Below are 19,976 nucleotides of genomic sequence, written 5' to 3'. Positions count from 1 at the left end.
TTTTACCTTTGAATTTTTGTACCATACCTTTCTGAGACATCATGTCCCGCATCTACTGTTTGTTCATCACAGTTGTGTGCAACTTGTTTTTTGCTATGTAGTTACACTACACACATGAGCTATGAGCCCTTCTCAATCAGTCAAAGTAGTTTTCTGAAGTCACAAGTGGTCACAGATCTGATTTCCAGCATTGGTACAGTTACACATCTCATGGTGCTCACGGGCTACGTGATCCCATGACATGGGGTTGTTTAGCCTGGAGAAGAGGAGGCTCAGAGGTGACCTCATCACTGTCTAGAACTACCTGAAGGGAAGTTCTAGCCAGGTGGGGGTTGGTCTCTTCTCCCAGGCACTCAGCAGTAGGACAAGGGGGCACGGGCTCAAGCTCTGCCAGGGGAAATTTAAATGGGATATCAGAAAAAGGTTCTTTAGAGAGAGAGTAATCAGGCATTGGAATGGCCTGCCTAGAGTGGTGGTGGATTCCCCATCCCTGGAGGTTTTTAAACTGAGATTGGACATGGCACTGAGTGCCATGATCTGGTAAATGGACTGGAGTTGGACCGAGGGTTGGACTTGATGATCTCAGAGGTCTTTTCCAACCCAGTCGATTCTATGAAAACCTGTGTTTTAAAGCCCTATCAGATACCAGCTCTAACAGTCTGAATTGTTTGCAGTGATCGCTGCCCTTTCCTGGCAGCAGAGTGTCACCAGACCCATGTCCCTGCTGCTGTAGTAGGAGTATAGCAGCAGTAGTGACATGTTGTTCCTGAAGACTTGACGCTTGGCAAGAACAGTCAAATAGGTTGTGTAAGTTGTCTGGTTTCTTGGCAATGGTGCCCTTTTATGAACTGCCTAATCCCTCTTGGCATGACGCTGTTTGTTTACAAGCAGCTGGAAGATTACGTGTCTGAGGACCCTGTGGAGACCAGCTGTGGTTGTCACACAGCCCTGTGCTTGTGGTGCAGACCTGTAGTGATGCTAATCCAGAGTCCAGTATAATGTTCAGAAACTTTTCCTTGCCCAAGAAGATACCAAAAGTCTGTCTGATCCAAATTGGTGAATTGGATGTTTGTTCAGTGAGAGTGTTGTAGCAGTAGGGGAAGCTGGAAGTCTGATGAGTCCTGACGTTCTCTGGGCAAGATCCTTCATATGTGGAAGCCCTTCATATGAGTTTCTTACTCAGATTTTATGACTTTTTATGTTTGTAGATCTGCAGAGAACAGAATAATGATGCATAAAGTCTACATATTTTTGATCTTCATGGTACTGATTCTGCCTTCCCTTGGTCTGACCAGGTAAAGAGTCATATTTTAGTGAAGTAATGGTTGTGTATTTTTATTATGAGACAACTTCCTTGTGTTTTATAGTTGATGTACCCCCACTCCCTCCAGTGTGTGTGGTTATATTGTCATTACACATTAGATTTCAATGTTCATTTTACATCAGAGCCCTTAAAGTTCCCAAAGTCTGACTTTCTACAAGGAAATGTAAGACCTTATAAGATCAATAAATAATTGAAAGTTGCCTATACTCACCATCATAGCTGAGAACCCAATTTCCTGACTATGTCTTTGAGTTAGAATTGTCCTTTTCTTTCCACCTTTACAGTGTTTGACTGTTTCCCTGGCTAACAGGGTGACATGTATTTGTCCTATCTGTATAATAATTATTAAAAAAGAATCATTAAAACTTTAGTATGAAGTAGATGTTTCTGTTCTGTTTGATTCTGTTTCTTTTTCTTGTCTCCAGCAATCAGGAACTGTGATAAAGCTAAAGCGGTGGATTAAATTCTCTTTATCCACTGTCTTGATTTTAACTACTTTAAAAGAGAAGCAATTTTACACAGTATTTAGCTGTTGGAGACTGAATTACATTAATCGTCTTTCTTTCAGCCTTGATTTTTTTTTCCGCTGGCTGTTTGACAGAGAATCATCTGACTCTGCAGTTAGGCTGGAGTAAGTATTAGCAACTCTTTGATAAAGGAATACTTGGGACTTCTAATTTTTTTAGCTGTTGACTAGCCCTGGTTAGTGTTTATTCAAATTTCTTGGGGTTGCTACTCTTTGAAGTGATGTTGAGCTTCTGAACAAGGGGAAGAGAATGCAAGTGATCTTGATATGAAAAAATGATCCTTTTTTCCTGCTAGCTAATGTATGCAAACTTTCAATAAAGAGACAGTTACTGTCCCAGAACTTTACAAATTTAGTAGCTGACAAGAAAGGGTGGGGTGATATGATGCAGGTGAGAAGGGACCAGAAAATGTCCTGAGTGTTGTTGCATATCCTGGACGGGGGATTTTGCCAAGGATTGCAGTGAGACCAAAGAGCCACAGCAGTTGTCGTTCTGAAATCCAGTGACTTGATTTTCACAACATGTGTGTTTATACACCGGCATTGCAAATCTGCAGATGCTGGTTATTTTAAGCTCTGTGACTGGAGGGAAAGAACAGAATGCAATTATTAGGTCATAGGTTTCCAAATGCTGTTTCAAAATCAGTAACAGGAAGACAATTAGGAGTTACTAAGTTAGGAGAGACAATTATTCTGTTGCAGTCTTATCTCGTCTTGTGTCAGGTTGCTGTTGCAGACATCAAATAATGCTCTTGTCTGCTATCAGCCACCAATCAGACTGCTAAATCTTTTTGTGAACAGTTTATTTCTCATCTGAACTGCAACTCAGCTGGGCTGTTACATACTACATTCACTGCATTTATAGCTATGCAGTACTCTTTTCCAACAAGATTATCAGAAGTCTTCTAGCCACTTCCTATGGTGTCTAGTGCTTAGGGATTCATTACATACATACTGTATTTGCTTGTTCCAGTCAGTGTCTGATGTCTTTCCTTGCAGATGTGTCTTTCTACCTGACCAGGGAGCCTTCTTTGTGAACTATGTGATTGCCTCTGCTTTTGTTGGCAATGGGATGGAGCTGCTGCGCCTGCCGGGCCTCATCCTTTACACCATACGCATGATAATGGCCAAGTCCACAGCAGAAAGGAAAAATATCAAACAGGTATGACAGCCCCTCCTTAGTCAGAGAAAATTAAATACTTGATCCTCATCACAAACAGTGGGAACCTCCATCCTTCATTACATTACTTTTCATCTCCTGACAGGTTTTTTTGGACCTTTGTTTCACTTATCTTTGACAGGTTAAATTCCCTTAATTTGCAGCACAGATAATGGAGAGGTATTTATTCAAGTCAGAGGTGGTCAAAAATCAAAACCCAGGCTCTGAACTTCAGGTATTATTCTCTTCATAGCTAAACATCCGAGTTTTATGATTTGGATTTTATGTAGGGTGAGTCTGATTTTTAGCTTGTAGTCTAAACTTCAGGGAGTTTTTTAATACAAATCTGTCTATTGTTAGTTTCTTCTGTCAGCCCACAGATTTGTACAACCTTAATCTGAACATACACCTGGCCACATAAATACTTGCTGCCTGTATTCCATCTTAAGTGGTGGACTTTCAGTTGCAGCTCGTGTGTCATCTTACAGCTTGAAATTCCAGGTGTTACAATGGGAATTTAAGCCTTTATACAGCTGCCCCTGTTCTTTTTCTTATTCCTTTGTAGGGGTGGTTGTTGATGTTGGTTTGGGGGTGTTTTTTATAGCTTGGTGAGCTTAATTTTTAAAGGATTCTTTTAAATGTTCGCTTCTGTTCCATGTTACTCCTTGCTCTGGTTGAAATGGCTTATACTGTTTTCCTCATCCCAAGAAGAAAAAGTGGGAATACCACACGAAAGCTTTGATATCTTGAGCTTTCCCTACTGCAAAAGCCAACACAAGGAACGTACAGTTTCATTGGAATCTGCAGTGACATGAAGGTTCTGAGTTTGGCACAATTATTTTCTGCCTTGTGGTTTTAAGGAGTTGCTTCTTGTAGAGACAAACAATTCACTGAGGAGTTACTTGAAAGGCAATGGAAGAAGCAGCATCTTTTCTGTAAATACAGATACTTATAATGCATAATACTTGATCTAATTATGTAATTTATGCCTCTTAGGAAAATAACTGATCTCTCACAGAGAGAGAATAGGAGAAGGTGAATTGCTGTGTTAGTGAATCTATTCTTAACTCCTGACACATTGATGGATGACTTGAGAGTTTTGGGTGTTTTGTTTTTGTTCCTAGCAACAAGCATTTGAATATGAATTTGGAGCAATGTATGCCTGGATGCTGTGTGTGTTCACTGTTATCATGGCCTATAGCATCACCTGTCCCATCATTGTCCCATTTGGTAAGTTTTCCAGTGAACTGTGGGCACTGTGGGAGCAAGATGGGGCATGTGGGAGGTTTGGAAGGCCCAGCTCTGCATCCTTATTCCCAGTACAAATGCTGATAATCCTTAGGACTTGGATGCAAGTTTCCTTTGTTTCTTGTGGAAAAAGAGTGTGGAAGATGGTGAATTACATAGCTCTCTAGAAGTTGGAAGTGTGTTTAATGTCTTTTAGATGCTTATTTTATTTCTCAAATTTGAGTGTATTGGCTCTGGTAGTGGTTAAACTTAGGGCTTCAGGTAGGTTTTGGGGATGAGGGGATTATTTTTAACTCTGGGTTCTTGAGGTCTGGGAGAAGCAAACTGCAGAGGGTACCCAGCCTGGAAGTCCACTTTAACAGCCAAACTTGACTGGAGACATTCTGATCCTCAAATCCTTTAGGCTTTTGTCCTAAAGTTTGGCTGATGTGTGTACATCACAGCTGGACCAACACACAAAAATAAGTGTGTTGGTCAAGCAGCAACAGACTAGAGAGCTACCTGTCCTTTACACTGCTGCAGCTCCTCTGTGTTGCAAACCTTTTGTCTAATATTCCACACCATGAATGAGGATGAGAAAAGGTGCTGTGGTCATCACTGTGCTGTGGACAGCTGTATGATCCTGGTGCTGACCACAGGCATGTGTCCTAGTGACATGCTGACTGCTTTGCTGGGACATGGTCTTGGAGAACCCCATAGCAGCCCTTTGGCCCAGAAGTAAATGCTGTGCACTCTGGTAGATTTGCTGGCTTAGAAAACCAGTTAACTCAGAGTTCTGGGCACATGGGTGGAGCACTGCTGCCCTGTGGTGTGGATGGGATGCTACAGTCCTGCAGGACCTTTGTTCAGTTCCTTTATCTCTGTCACTTGAATGAAACAATGTTTCTGCCTCAAGTTGCCTATATTTCTGGCTTTGATTCCCTCTTTCCTGTATCAGCCACGAAATGCTCTATGGGTATGGAAGAAATGTAGCAATCTGTCTAGAACTCATGGAGAGTTGTCCATCTTTAGTGACTGTGACATCATTTATCTCTTAAATTAGTTCATCTTTCATTCACAGAGATTATAGACTGTCATAGGAGTTACATATAAAGAATCATTTCAACAGCTACAGATATTTCCACTTGAGATCTGTTTATCAGACATAAGCAGTACTAATAATTTTATATAGTTGGTATTTTTGTTTTGTAATTCAAAACTTTACAGAGCTAGATACAAGATAATTATCTAAATTATATATTGTTCAGAACTGGTTTAATCAACAACCTTATTATTGGGGGAGTGTGGCCAATTTTTATGTAACAATGTAATTGATATTTACTTACGTTTCAATCTGTGTGCAGTTGGAAATATTTGAATGTGCTACTGCATACTAGAGCTGTTGGAATTCAAAGCTGCCACAGCAGTTGCTGGCTGGTTTTTGGGATAAGGAATAGCTGTCTGAAAAGTGCTGAATGCAGAGGGGCTGGTTAAGCCAGTCAGACCTTTCTTCCATACCAGTACAGTGGTAGAGTTAGCAAGTCTTCCCTACTGGCTTGGCCTCATGTGCCAGCACTTGGAAGGAGCTCTGGGTTCTCCCTGGGGACACAAAAGGCGTCACAGAGAAGTGTGTGGAGAGAGGCGGGATGGGGATGAAACAACCTTGGGAGCAGGTGCTGCCATGCAGCTGTATCCCATCCATATTTGGGCTGTATCCACCACTGGTATCCAGATTTTCACTCCCTTGGTTAGTGTAGATCTGCTCATAGAATCGCTGCTTTTTATGAAGTCTCCAACCACCTCTCCTCAGCTCTCCCATTTTCCCCCTTCCAGGTTTAATATACATACTCCTGAAGCACATGGTTGACCGTCATAACCTTTACTATGCCTATCTCCCTGCCAAGCTGGAGAAGAAGATGCACTTTGCAGCTGTGAATCAGGCCCTTGCAGCCCCAATTCTCTGCCTTTTCTGGCTCTATTTTTATTCATTTTTGCGACTAGGTAAGTATTAGCTTTTTCCACCTAGAAGCTTCTGCCAGATCCCTTGTCAGCCTCCCTAAATTAGATGTGAAGTTTCAGAAGCTTTCTGGGATTTTCTTTTTGCTTCCATAAAGGGAAAGTTGTGGTGTTACCTGTGGCACTGAACTATACCAGATTTGCAGCTTATACAAGATCCTTTGCCTAAGATCCTTTGATAGAGATGGCTAATATGTTAACTTAAACTGTTAGCGTGGAGATCCATGTTTCTTCAGTTTACAGGAGATGCCTTAAATCTGTAGAGTTTGAATTGGCCAGTTGGGATTTGGAGTGACAGACAGTAAAAGTCATGACATAAATCAAAAAATGTATTCAGAATTAGCTCTTTGTAGTAAGATGGCCTCTGGCTTCACTATCTGCGTTTGTGTAGCCTGTGCAAAAGTTGAATTTGCCCCAGGCTGATTGGCTACTGCCTCAATTGTACAGCTGTCACTTAGCCAACATTTTAGCTTTTTTTTTTCTATTGTTAGTCATACAGTGTTCTGTATCCATCAAACTTTATATGGATGACTGCAGTGAGATGATGACTCTCTTCCCCATACTGTAGTTTAAAACCTCATGTTTTATGTGAAGTTTATTTAAAAAATAGGGACATCCTGTATTTTGCAAATATTGGGCATTGATTGTATTGGCTGTGGTGTATTAACAGCTTTGATGTCAGAGAAGATAGAAGACAGCTTATGGCTTTTTATCCATGATACAGGAGGAAGTATTTGGCATGGAACAGGGATGTCAGTGGTGCTGGAAGAAGCTGACTTTCCCTTCTTGGGAAGGAAGCTCCTGATATCTAACTCTGTTGTGCCCTGATGACAAATGACCATGCTTTGTGTTTTCCGAGTATGCCAGTAAGGCAGAAAGGTATTGCTGGCAGGCTGTCATCTAACTTTAGGGATAGCTAAAGCTATAGGGAAAGCTCCCTGTGGATACAAGTAATTTGGAGCTATTGCTTCGGGCTATCCTTGGGTTTGAGCAGATATTCCTACATTACTGACATGTTTGAAAGCTTGTTTTTCCCCTGGTTTTGAAAGCTGCCTTTGAAACCAGGAAGACCAACAAATCTGTGTCCTCTAACAGGAGAATTCTAGAGCATGCATTAGAAAAATCATCTCCAAACATGCAGCAACTGATGCACCTGTAATTGTTATGAAGGAAATCCTGGTGTAGTAAAAATCAAATCTTTATAATAATATTTTCTAGTTCTACATCTGTGGTAAAACCAGTAATTTTTCACACACCTTAAAAATGGAAAATACAGTCTGGATTAAGACTTTTGTCTGGGTCAGTGTAGAGGATCCTGTTTACAGGATGTTGTTCAGTGGTTTGTCAGTGCACAGGGCAGTCTGAGAGGTAGGAATTTGAGATTTTTATTTCATTGCCATTGATTTCATTGCTGCTTCTTGTGCCAAAGAGAAGGAAGGAAGGGTAATAGTGCTCCACTTCCTTATCTGCAAAATAGATCAGTTTATTGTGTGAAGCTTGATTACTTAGTCATTGACTTTTATAGTTTGCCTGATATGGATGTTCAGTCTGGTTGCAGAGTCCAGTGATAACACCCTGTTTTCTCACTCCTAATACTAATAGGAAGCTGGAAAGACCTCTTGCCCAATTCTCAGTCAGGATCAAATACCACTTAACTGCACACAGAAGGTGTTAGGCTGTACTGGTGTCATCTATTTCTTTCTCAGTTGCAATTTTCTTCCTCAGCTTTTATTCCATCCATCCATCCATCCATCCATCCATCCATCCATCCATCCATCCATCCATCCATCCATCCATCCATCCAACATCTGCAGCGCCACTGGCCCTCTCACAACAGAGAAGGCAACAGTACTATGTGCAGTTCCACCCCCATCTGCTGGGATAGTCACCTGTGTTCTCTGTTGTTGGCAGGGATGAGCTCTGAGGACACAGGGCAGGATAAACTGATCTTGGATACTTTTTCTTCCCTAATCTCTGCTGTTTCCCATGTGGTTCATGCCATACATTGGCTCTGGTGTAGGCACACCTCACCAGCTGGGAAATACTGATGTAACCTGTGCTTAGAAAAACAACCTCTGAAGGACATTCCATAACACCTACCTATAGGGAGCTTTTTTCACTTTCTTCTTTTATTTGAAGGGTGACATGTTTGAAGGGTTTTTGGGTTCTGTTTCTTGCATGTGTGTAATGTTTTTCCCCTCGTGAACAGATCTATGCAGGGCTTATATCACCTGCTAAAATGTAAAACTCATCTATTCTGTGTCACTGCATATGCTGGGGTTACCACAAAAATGTTCGAGGCTTGGTGTTGCCTCTTTTGATGGAAGAAGCTTGGACACACCTGTGCATTGTGGTGATGTTTATTTTTCCCCAGTATCTCATTCAACTCTTCTTTGCTGCAAAATGAGATCAGCTTTTTCAGACTGTTTCCCTGCTGGGTCTGGAGAATAAGAAGTCACTGTAATCATTTTAACTTTTTCCATACTAGAGGCTGCAACCATGCCCTTTCCTATCGATTTTTTGCACTCTGAACTGAAACTTACTTTTCAAATTAGTTCATATTTACTCAGTTTCTTCTCTTGTTCATTTTCTTGGATTCTTCCAGTTCTGTCCATATTTTATTGTGCACAAGGCTGTTCAAGTTGAAGGCTCAGTAGCCTTTATTTTGTATAGATAGCAGAGAATTGCCTTTTTTTTCTTTTAATTTTCTTCCCATGTTCTGTGATAGCATCAGACTAGTGACTGCTTTCCAGCTTGTAATCATCAGTTGTATTCTGCAGCACTACAGGATTGTTATCCCTCATACCTACATTTAATTTTTCCTTCCAAATTGTAGTTATTTGCAATTTTCTACATATACTTTTATCTTGCCGGTTTTTTTTGTTTTGATCCTTGAAGGCAGATGCGGTGGTCTTATCTACCAATATCATCTTGATTTTTTCCCTCCACCCTTTGAGCTGTTTGCAAGCCTTCCAGTTTGCTATCATCATCATTATTAATAAATGTAATTAATATTACATTTCATGGATCATTTATGGAAGTATTTTAGAAGTGAGTCCAGAATGGATCACTGAGGGAGAGGAGGAGAAAAATTGTTCTGAGTCTTGTTTATCATTCAAGTGTTGCAGCAGCCTTTCTTGACTTCTAAGAAAGCTGGGAGGATACCTTGCTTAGCAGTTTTACCAGTCAAGGAGCTTCATGCATAATGAGGTTTGTTGCCGCCAAGCCTAGAGGGAGACTGCACACACCAATGTGATGTAAAGCAAATCCCAAGTTTATTCAAAAACACAGGTATATATGACCTCAAGTGACCCCACCCCAGGTGCGGTGGTCTGACTCCAATTGGTTGAGGCTGGAAACATGTCCTTTTAAGGTGAAAACGAAACCTGTAAGGTGGTCCTCCAGACCCACCTGAATCGGGCTGCAACAGAGGTTCTCCTGTTTGTGGCTGAAAGTGGACAGCTCGGTCCTGTAAGGACAAAAAAAAATCCACGAGTCTTCTGAAGATGGGGAGGATAAATAAGGTTTGTTTTGGTTTCCTTGGTTTTTTTCTGCTATATTTATCGTGTATTCTCTGGATATTTTTTCTAGGCTTTAAAGCACCTACAACTATGTTTACCTTCCTCGTTGTCAACATCACAATTGTTATTTGCTTGGGTTACACTTGCTTTGGCTGTTTCAAGTACCTGAGTCCACTGAATTATAAGGTAAGTGATGAATACCCGATACCTTTCAGCACCTCCCTCTGTGCTTGATGTAGCACCAGCTGTTCCTGCTGGCTTGGCCTTCTCACTGGCAATGTCTGTTCACAAAGGTCCATCTGGTAAGATGACTGAAGAGGGCTTGGAGTAGAGCTGGGCTGTTTAGCACAGTGGAAAGTCTGTCAGTTTCTGCAGGAACTGAATTTGAGAGAGTATGGAAGTATTCTGGGCTGTATCCAAAGCAGTGTGGCAGGAGGAGTAGATTAAGGGAGGTGATTCTGCCCCTCTATTCCACTCTGGTGAGACCTCATCTGCAGTGCTGCGTCCAGCTCTGGGGACCCCAGCACAGGAGGGACATGGGCCTGTTGGAGCGAGTCCAGAGGAGGCCACCAAGTTGATTAGAGAGATTGGAGTGCATTTCCTATGAGGAAAGGCTGAGACAATTGGGTTCATTCAGGCTGAAAAAGAGATGCTTAGGGGTGGCCTAATTGCAGCCTTCTAGTACTTGAAGAAAGCCTACAAGAAAGATGGAGAGAGACTGTTCACAAGAGCATGTAGTGACAGGACAAAGGGGAATGGCTTTGAACTGAGAGTAGGTTTGGATTAGATATTAGGAAGAAACCCTTTACTATGAGGGTGGTGAGGCACTGGCACAGGTTGCACAGAGAAGCTGTGCGTGCCCCACCCCTGGAATTCTTCCCAGCCAGCCTGGATGGGACTTTGAGCAACCAGGTCTAGTGGGAGGTGTTCCTGTCCATAGCAGAGGGTTTGGAAATAGATGATCTTTAAGGTCCTTTCCAAACCATCCTGTGATTCTCTGTAAGAAGACTGAAGAAGAGAGTACCAGCACTGATCTGTCTGTGCAAGTTTTTAGGTACTTATGATTGCTATGTATTGTTTTCTCTCACCATTTTGATATTGACTCTCTTCCTTTCCCCATCTGTTGCTGGTTACAGATAGAAGACACACAAAGTGAAAAAGGAAGTGACACAGAGGTACCAGCCGTCCCAACACCTTCTGTAAGAAATTAAGAGTTACTAATATTCTATTATATTTCCTAGAAAAACTTAGTTTCTCACCCTGCTTACCAAAGAGCTTGTGTAGGACATATAAGGCTGAATGGACTGTGTGTTTTCCCCTATGCATGTGGGACCTGAGAGTTCTGCAGCTGGGCTGGCTCCTTGACTGTTCCCAGGTGCTGTTCCCTAAGTACCTTTGGCTGATGTTTTAGGAGTAGTTGAGACATGTTACTTCCATCAGCTCTGTATGCTGTGTTCTGTGCCTTCCACCAGACACAGCTTCACATCTGGACAGCTGCCAAATGCAGTCAGTTGCCTCTGCTTTGATTTTGAACGTTGTGATGTGTAGCAGGTGGTCTTTGACATGTCATTGGAAAGGATGTAGGACTGAGGTAGAAGGAAAGGCCTCTGTGCCACAGTCCAGAAGGGCAGGTGAGTGTTGCACCAGGATGACTCCATCAGGGTGCAAAAGGTGAAGAATGGGAAAAGGATGAAAAGAAGAGTGTCAAGGGGAAAAATAGTCCTGGCTGAATTATCCCAGCATTATATTTTGAGAGACTACTAAAATCCTTAACGCTTGTGATTTCAGATGTACGTCCCCCAAGTTTTGCGTCCTCGTCCCACAGAAAGGACGGTGCTTGCACACAAGGAGCAGCAGTCGTATGGCACCATGGACAACACTTCTTCACAGGCAGAAGGAGACATAAGCTATTCCACTGGACCTGCAATTGTCGAGCAGGCGTCGAGAGGTTCCCTGTGAGTGCTGAGGACTAACACAAGGTGGAGCACTTGGTCCAGGTTTAGGAGAACTAATTCCTGCCACCCCTAAGTATTCTGTTTTATTTACGTATTACTGCATGCAGAAGAGGTACAGAAATAATTCATTGTGTGGTCTGCAGCTGTGCTCGGAGATTAAAAAACAGATGCCTTGGGACTGATTGTTTTCCAGACTGTGCAGGCGTTGTGAAACAAATGTGTTGAACACAGAGATGCTGATCCTCAGGGACTTCACTTATGCTATCTCATCACTTGCCTTATGAAGATAACTTATGCTGCATATAGATAACTGGTCACTAAAGCAAATTCAGCTATTACAGCTGTCATTTATTTATTCAAAGTAATTCTTTCTTTTTTAAAAAAACTCCCAACATTTATTATTTATAAACTGCTTGGGATGTGTTAAATCCTGAGACAATGTCACTTTTGATGAAAATGCTGTTTGCATGGGCGCTGAGAATGGTGTGTGGGAGTCTCTCCTCTTGTTACCCAAAGTAGTCAGCATAGACTTTACCATGTTGCCTTTTTTCCTTAAAAGAGATGAGGGAATTACTGTGCACTTGGGTACTAAAAGGGAGTGATTTTTCTGATACTGTTTTTATATATTTTTTGGAGGGCATTTAGGTTGTTAGTTTCTGTTCACTATTTTTAAGGGCCTTCTACAATGTAAGTTCACCTGCCAACAATAAAGGATATAAACATTTTATCTTTCTTTTAATCTTGGGTCAAAATGATACATCTCTGGATTTTCTCTATAGTGGCAATTATATGAGTTGTAAGATACTAAGTTTTTAAATTATGTCATAGGTGCCAATTTATTCTAAAGTGCAATGTGTCAAAGTGTTATTAATACTCACTGAGCAATAAAACACTGAGTTCAGAAAAAATTCAGGCTGTCTTGATTTATTTATTCTCTGTGTGTTCAAACAGTCTTTTTGCTCCCTGCATCACAACGTGGTCATGAACTGTTCATAAGAGCTCTTCCATGAACCTTAAAATGACAGTTTGTCCCATGAGAAATGTGGATGCTTTTCAATATCTCTAGGGGATGAATCTTGGTGACCTTTCTGTAGGAGAAAGTTTTGGCCCTCCCAAGCCCTCTGTTTGCCTGTTCGTTGTTAAACTGTTAGTTCCTGAACTTGACCTTTTCTAGCATGTTTGTGAAGCAGCAACATCTTCATTCATGAGAATGAAGGAGACTTTGTGCCATAAATGTGTGTGCAGATGTTCAGTGTCTTCCAGAACTGGCTCCAGCTTCCTGAAACCAGCAGTCTGGACAAATGCTAAGCATGAGACCTGCCCCGATCCCCCTGATGACAAACCCATCCTGTTAGCTGAAGATGCACATAATTCCTGGTTCTTAAAAGGTAAGTGAGGAACTTTGCTTGGTGGGAGGCCTGGATTTGTGTCAGACTGCTTCATACTCTCACTTCAGTGAAGCAGTTTAGCTGGGGGGTTGTGAATGTGCCTTTTGATTTTTAGCAATCATGGTGTTACTGGAGGTGGTGTGTGCCTTGGACACACACTGCCATTCTGTGCTGGTTTAAAGGTGAACCAGCAGGGAAAATGAACTCACCACGAGAGAGATTATAAGTCAGAGGCTAAAATTTAATAATAACATTACAATAAATACAGTGACACAAAGAGAAATTGCTTTCCACTCACAAAACCTAGCAGTATAACCCAGTGCCCTGGGGCACAAACCCAAAGGGGTTTGTTAGCCCTGGTGCTGAGACCCGCCTGGTTCCCCCCAAGTCCAAAACAAAAAGAAGTGAGAAACCTGTTGGTGCAGGCGAGGGCTGTAGTCTGGTAGAGAGCGGTGATCTCCTCCTGTTGAGGTCCTGCTGCTCCTCTGGATCCGATGAGAAGTTCCCAAGGTCTTCTTACCCACCACTTACGTACCCTCAGGGAGCACCCAGTCCCTCCCCCTGGGCGGGTACTCACACAATGGGTGATTAACTCTGGGAGCCAGGGGGTATTGTTGAACCATTGATGGCCCGTTAGCAGCCATACCCCCCTCAGGCTGGGTGTGAAGGTTCTAATGACTCCCTGGGCAGCTGCTGCTAATGGTCCATTGTCCTTGAGGAATGAATAGAGGGGGTAGAATACACAGCTTCGATCACCCCCACACAGTGTTAACTTGTCCCTCCTACTGAACTAGGACACATTCAAAGCTGAAATTCAAACCAAGAGAAAAGAAAACCAATAGACTCCACATGTTTTACTGGTCTTGGAGTTTCTCATACAAATGTAAGGTCAGAAGGAAATGTGTTGCTGAGATCAGAAGTCTGTGATTATTCCATCTCATTTCTAGGTGCAGTACCCCATCTCCTACAGGGGTCTGCAGCAACAATGGATGCTTGTGTGTGTACTAATTGAGGAAACAAATGATTCAGCTACCACACTTGACCTGTTGACTTTACTGACACTGCTGACACTTTGGAATTTTTATGCTCTGTGATTCAACTTACTTTTTGGACCAAATGACTTTTGATATTCACTGTGAGGTTCTATGTGTCATATTGAGGACAAAAGCAGCTTTAATGATTTGTGTTTCCTTTTTGTGCTTGAAAGGTTGCTGAACATTGGTAATGAAGATCCTTGTGGCTGGCACAAGTTCAGTACAGGCAGGGCCAGCTCTCCTGTGACCTTGAATAAACCCAATTCCAGTGGTACTAAGGCACTTCAGGTATAGAATATGGAAAACCTGCTAGGTATTGGAAAGTTATATCTTGCTAAATAGTCACTGTTGGCATTTCAGGAACCAGTTCTCATGTCTGATGGGGAAACCACCTGCCTATTTCACTTACCGTGTAGCAGCCCTTCTTGTTTGCCACTGTACTCTGCTGCAGTTAAACTCACAGAAATGTCTATGATTTAGGACATGCACCAGTTGGAGAAAAGGCTGGGGTCGCCTATTAGTAAATTATCACATGATCTCAGTGTATAGCAACATAAATTACACATTGGTTTATCATCTTTGCTGTGTTGTGCTTGCTTCTCTAGTACCTTTTGGGTCTTTCTTTGAGAGCTGGAAGTAATTAGGAAAATGCACTGGCTCTAATTCATTCCTTCATGCTGGTGGGTATCTCCGAAAGAATAAAATTAGATCAGCCCAAGAAACTCCTTGCGTTCCTGACTGAGCCTTAGAGAAAAGCTGAGGGATGGAAGCCTCAACAAATGTGGATATTGGCTGCACTGTATTTGAAATTCATATTTAAAGCCATGGCACGTTCTTTACTGTTCTTTTTATAAACCTTTTGGCAGGAAGCCTAAGCAAATGGCCCAGCTGGAGTTGCTGATTGTAGCTCCCAGAAGCCGAGTTTGTTGAGATGCAGCGCCTGCTGCTTGCCTGCATTGCTCAGTTGGAGCAGCGCCGCCCCCACCCCGCTCCTGGCTGATCCTTGCTGCGTTTCCGCAGCCACCACCAGCAGTGCGGGAGTCCTGGGGAGCAGCAATCCCGGATGGGTCTGACACTCAGGCAGGAATCAGCCCTACAGTGTGGTCTGCGATGGGATTCTCTGGGACACAACTGAGGGGGCAACCTCTGACAGTTTGAAGAATGGAGCTCATTAGATATTGTGTAACTCAATACACTTCTTCAAAGACCTCAGAAAAGATGAATTTCTTCTATAGTGAAGAAAAAGCTACATGGTATGCTGAGACTCAAAATCCTTGGCTTGTTTAGATGTATGGAGCTCTGTGCCAGTTAGAGCTTATTCTGTGTGTGAAGCCAATCTGGCTCACCTCCAACCCTGTTACAACACATCCTCAACACCCAAATTATTGCAATTTCTCATTTGCATTAGGTGCACATGTTCATGCTTTGTTTTCCTTTTGGGCTTTTCCCATATCCTGAGCCAAAAGCAGATCTTTGTGCTTGCTAAGTTTCCAAATGCTCCAGTGTAGCACTAGACTGTGTTCTTTCTGACTCTTCACAGAAATCCACTTCCCAGCCCTGCTTACACATAGATGCTGGCAGCACGACTGAGAGCTTTCTTGTGTCTGTTCTACGAATAATTTTATTTATGAGTGTTTGGAAGCCTTCTACTCTTCTGCTTTTCAAGAAGGTGGGCCTGTCTTAGAAGCTGTGGACCACAGAGTTTTCTCCTGGCTATTTGCAGAAGTGAGGTGAGAGGCATGGGAAGATCTGGGTAGGAGAGATCTTCTTCCATCACTAACATAAGCCCAAGTCTGTTGAGTACAAAGAAAACACAGTTTATTGTCTCTAAACTGAAGTAGTATAAGGAAATACACACTTTCAATTCCAAATGATGGCCAGGGTCATGTGTCTATTTTCTTAAAGTGGTCTTGTAAATTCCTTCTCTGTCTTATATAGACAAGACTTCTTGAATAATTCTGCTTGTCACCTGTCTGCAACAGCTGCAAGTGCCTGTTTCAGATATTTCAGAGGTACAGGAGTTGTTTTCTTTCTTTCTGAGGCCAGCTGTCTGATAGATAAAAACAGAATGGGAATTACCAAAGGGGAGAGACTGAAAATTGGGTCATTATAATGGGACATTCTTCCTTTTAAATTTTTGGTTCTTGGGTTAACTCCTGGTCTTGCTTTGTATCACACATCCTGTTGGTTAGAACATAGTATCTCAGCTGCAGCAAGTGCAACTTCACAAGTTTTCTGTGCTCAGACACAGAGCTCCTGGGTTATCCTCGCTTTTCTTTGTTAGAAGAGTCAGTAAACATTTGTAGCTTGGGCAGAATATTTATCATGTTAAGCTGTCTTTTCAGAGTATGTACCATAGTTAGCTTTTAATTCTTTTGATGAAACAACGGAATGTGGTCCCACGAGTTAACTGATGTAGTATAAGAACCTGCTTCTCCCTACTCAGTGTGCCTCCATTACTAATCCCTTCAAACCAGGAGCCTGCAGCCTCTGTTACAGGTTGACTCTGGACTCTGCATCACAAGAAACATTGCTTTCCTGGAGGAGGATTTCTTCCCTTCTGTAGCAGCTTATCTCCTGCCTCCCTAGGTGTGTTCCAGTGTAACATGCATCTGATCTTCTCACGTTTGAATGGATACAGAGTCTCACCTCACAACTTTCAGCTTCTATGCCTAGTGAAAAGTAATGTTCTGTGTGTTAACTAAGAATTTCATTAATTTAACAAGCTGAATATATTTCCAGCTTCAGTTCTGGCTGGAGTTCTGTTTCCACTAAAGGTTCCATTTTGGAAATGTCTGCTGATACAAAGTTTGTGGTCTATAGCAGTCCAGAGCTTCATCTACCTGATCTATCACATCTTGGGGAAATGATATGTGATACATGTGAGACAGACAGGATAGCTTTGCTCTGGGGCATTACAGCGCTTTTTTCTTCCAGACTGTAAGTTGGTGATTACGTTTGTGTCTTGAAGTAAAATAGCTTTTTCTGAGAAGGCATGGAACAGTGGTTGCAAGGTCTGATATCCCTGAATATTCTGTCCTAGATCTATATGTGATATTCAAGTGGAAATGAGACTGTAAATAGCTGAGGAGAGAGGGAAATTTTTGTATCTGCTCCTAGACTCAGTGGTTAACTAAGTGCTGGTTAATAATTAATGAAGACACTCTTCTCAAAAGGGTTGTTGAGGATAGAGTTCTGGAAGTCCAATGTATGATATGTCATAAGCTACTCCTGAATAAAATAGGAGCCAGAATTTGTTGCTGTCTCATATCTTTACTGCTATGAACCTCCCATTTTTATGTAGTGATACAAAAGGATGAAAGTTTGTGATAGGAGTTAGCAACTGGTTTTGAGAGGTATCTCTTTGTTGTGCTTCTCAGATGTTTATTGAATTTCTTTTCAAAGTTGCAGTACAGGAGGAAGACTGAGAACCAAGGGAACATGAGAGAAGTATTTTTGTACACAGCTCATCTTCCTTCTGTATGAGAACGTTTCATGCATTTGGTGCTGGTTCATACTTGGCTTTTCAGACTGATTGGCTTTTTTATAGCCTGCTCTCCTGAAATGTAAAGCACCAAGTTGCTTCTTTCAAGTGAAGATGTTCCACGTCAAAACTTATTTTTAATTGTAAATTGGGTTTTTTTGCCTAAGGCAAATTATCAGTATTTTTCCCTCCATCTATAGACTTAGAGAAATAAAACCAGCAGCTTTCTCCACAGATGAAAATGGGAAAAGAGGTAATTTAAAGAATTGCTAAGTACCATAATTTGGTTGCAGGCATTGAATTTTTTTATGACAGGATTCTAGATTTACAGAGTGAAATAGGGTTTTCTTATTCTTTTATATTTCACATCTGTAACTTCTAAAATGTTTCTAAAATAGGAAAAATTCATTCCCTTCTGAGATACTAGAATTTGCTGTGGAAAAATGGGCAAAAATTGAGAAGTAAATCAATTGAGCACCTTTAAGAGGACTCATTTAAGCAATCATTTCTGTTATTTAGCTTTAAAAAGGGAAAGACACGGTGGTGAAATTGGGACAATGACATCTGTGTTCTGCAGTGGGTTCTGCATAATTTGTGTGAGATATTACTTGAACCCTCTTTGTCTCTGGTTTCTCTAAAACATTAGGAATGTCTTCTGACCACTGTAAAAGGCTTTATCGGCCACAAAAGACTTGGAGTGATACAAAGAAAATTCCATTGAGACAAAAATGCAGTTCCCTTGAGTCTGTACAAGAATTCCTAGAACTCAAGAGGTACAAATATGTTTGCATTCAAACCCACCCCAACAATGCAGGCTTGGCTGCAAAAGAGCTTAAGAACTGCTGGAAAATAAGGCTGTTCTTAGACTTTCCTTTCTTTGGGCAGGTTGAAAGGTTATTGAACAGAGAAGAAATCCTACAAGACAGCAATGGCCATGGTCCAAAAGTGAGTTGGAACTACTTGGGCTCAGCTGGAGCAGAGCTACAACCCAAGGTCATGAAATCGAGCTGAGCAAGGAATGCCACACAGAGTCAGTGGGAATAGTTAGCTGGGCTAGGCCTTTTCCCTCTGCAGAGGGAACTTGCTTACATCCATCACTACCTGAATGCCTCAGGGACACATCCATGTTCTCTGTTGCAATGGGCAACTAGGAGTGAAGGAACAGCTGGTCAATTGGATTAAGAGGGAAGGATGGAGGACCAGCAGGATGGGCAAAAGCTGGATTTGCATTGGCTGTGGAGTGGATAGTTGTGGGGGACATGTCAGGGATTGAAGGAATTTCAGAGCTGGGGGTGTGGAGTCTTTTCACCTGCCCCCAGGGCCTGGCCCAGAGCAGGGGGAGCCCGTGCTGTGATGGACAGGCAGCTGGGCTGGGGGCCCTGCAGGCTGGGTGGGATGCCGGGCTTCTTGCAGCTGCTGGGAGAGGCACCACAGGCAAGGTGGGGCAGTCAGCCTCCCCCCTTGCACCTCTTTGTGCTGCTCAGACAGCTGAGAGTCACTGTTCATACACTGTACATTAATGTTCGTCACATTGGAGTCTCTGACTCAGGACTGGGAGATTGAGGGTAGTTCTATCTTTTCATGTTCCTGTTCACTTTTTCCCTGTACTGCGCTCCCTCCTCACTGATCATCTGCAGTGGTTTGAACTACTGCTGCAAAGGAGGATTATCTTTCATTTAAGAAGATGGAAATTCATCATTAAATCTCTTTTATTGTTCATCATATCCTCAAAACTTCAGACATACAGTTATTAAACACAGGGAAAGCAAGAGAATCCTCAGCATCTTTAAATCCAGTCAGGAAGGTATTTCAAAGGCTGAGGTTTGGACTACATCTAGCAAGGGGAAAGAGCTGTCACTCAGCACAGATCTGTTTATAAATACTGCTCTCCAGAAGACAACTGACAATTGTAATGGGGCTAATTCTTCTACCAGCACTGGCATAACACCATCAGGGCTGTCTGGCGCTGCACAGGATATTTCTTCCATGAAAGAAAAGTAATCCTTAGCAAGATGGTTTTAGTGTGAATTATATTCCTTGAAGTGCTATTACAACAAGTAAAACAAGTGGCATCATTTCCCAGTGTTTTAAAATAAGCTACCCTGAAATCAATATGGATTTATTCCTTGCCTCTTTCCACAGTATCCAGAAGGATTTTTCCATTCCTCTTTCTGACAAAAATGTATCTTCATTTAATGCATATTATGTATTGCACCTGCTGTAAAACAGAATGTATATTTGATTGACTCTCTTGAACCCCAGTCCTGCCCCCCTGGGCAATTGTAGCTGACTCAGTGGTGATGAATAGTGCCTCTCATGGACCTGGAGCTAACACTGATGTC

The 19,976-nt window shown here is 42.1% G+C and overlaps 1 protein-coding gene across 4 annotated transcripts in view; it reads left to right on the top strand.

Moving 5' to 3' along the window:
* Positions 1 to 12,102, top strand: part of TMEM63A (transmembrane protein 63A) — a 33,878-nt gene extending 21,776 nt beyond the window's left edge. For all 4 annotated transcript variants that reach the window (XM_071579644.1, XM_071579655.1, XM_071579652.1 and 1 more), the window contains exons 17-24: positions 1,209 to 1,295; positions 1,893 to 1,955; positions 2,850 to 3,012; positions 4,134 to 4,239; positions 6,070 to 6,237; positions 9,844 to 9,959; positions 10,910 to 10,972; positions 11,562 to 12,102. In XM_071579644.1, the coding sequence (XP_071435745.1) occupies positions 1,209 to 1,295; positions 1,893 to 1,955; positions 2,850 to 3,012; positions 4,134 to 4,239; positions 6,070 to 6,237; positions 9,844 to 9,959; positions 10,910 to 10,972; positions 11,562 to 11,732 (937 nt within the window). In that variant the 3' untranslated portion in view covers positions 11,733 to 12,102. The remainder of the gene's footprint in view (positions 1 to 1,208; positions 1,296 to 1,892; positions 1,956 to 2,849; positions 3,013 to 4,133; positions 4,240 to 6,069; positions 6,238 to 9,843; positions 9,960 to 10,909; positions 10,973 to 11,561) is intronic.
* Positions 12,103 to 19,976: the final 7,874 nt, after the last annotated feature.

This window comes from Pithys albifrons, chromosome 2 (assembly GCF_047495875.1).
Source record: "Pithys albifrons albifrons isolate INPA30051 chromosome 2, PitAlb_v1, whole genome shotgun sequence".
Lineage (NCBI taxonomy): Eukaryota > Metazoa > Chordata > Aves > Passeriformes > Thamnophilidae > Pithys > Pithys albifrons.
This window is presented reverse-complemented; position numbering and strand designations above follow the sequence as displayed.